Genomic DNA, 353 nt, shown 5'->3' with positions numbered 1-353 from the left:
CACCTTGTCGGGCGTCTCTTTGGCCACGCCGCAGCGGACCCAGGCCACGCACGTCACCTGCCGGCTGCGGTTCATGGTGCTCGGCTTCGGCGGGTCTCAGGCGTGGTCGAAGGAGAGCAGCCACCACCAGACAGCGGCCGTGGACTTCCGGCAAGGCGCAGGCGCGGGCTCTGACGTCACTCGCCGGCGCCGGCGGAGAAGGGGGCGGGGCTCTGGGCGGGATCTGCGCGGGGTGGGCGGGGACATCGCGGAGTGGGCGGGGCAACCTGCGAGGCATTTCCTGGAATCCCAGCCGGGTCTGGTCTTGAACTCTTGAACAGACTTTACAGTGGCACCATCGAGTGTCCAGAGGT

General features: G+C 68.6%; 1 protein-coding gene across 1 annotated transcript in view; it reads right to left on the bottom strand.

Moving 5' to 3' along the window:
* Positions 1-153, bottom strand: part of Pwp1 (PWP1 homolog (S. cerevisiae)) — a gene marked incomplete at its 3' end in the record, with an annotated part of 16,170 nt that extends 16,017 nt beyond the window's left edge. Inside the window, exon 1 of the mRNA XM_013019182.1 lies at positions 4-153. Coding sequence (XP_012874636.1) covers positions 4-75 — 72 coding nt within the window. The remainder of the gene's footprint in view (positions 1-3) is intronic.
* Positions 154-353: the final 200 nt, after the last annotated feature.

This window comes from Dipodomys ordii, unplaced genomic scaffold (genome assembly GCF_000151885.1).
Source record: "Dipodomys ordii isolate 6190 unplaced genomic scaffold, Dord_2.0 Scaffold3, whole genome shotgun sequence".
NCBI classification, from domain to species: Eukaryota; Metazoa; Chordata; class Mammalia; order Rodentia; family Heteromyidae; genus Dipodomys; species Dipodomys ordii.
Note: the sequence above shows the minus strand (reverse complement) of the source record. Positions and strands in the feature narration are given on the sequence as shown.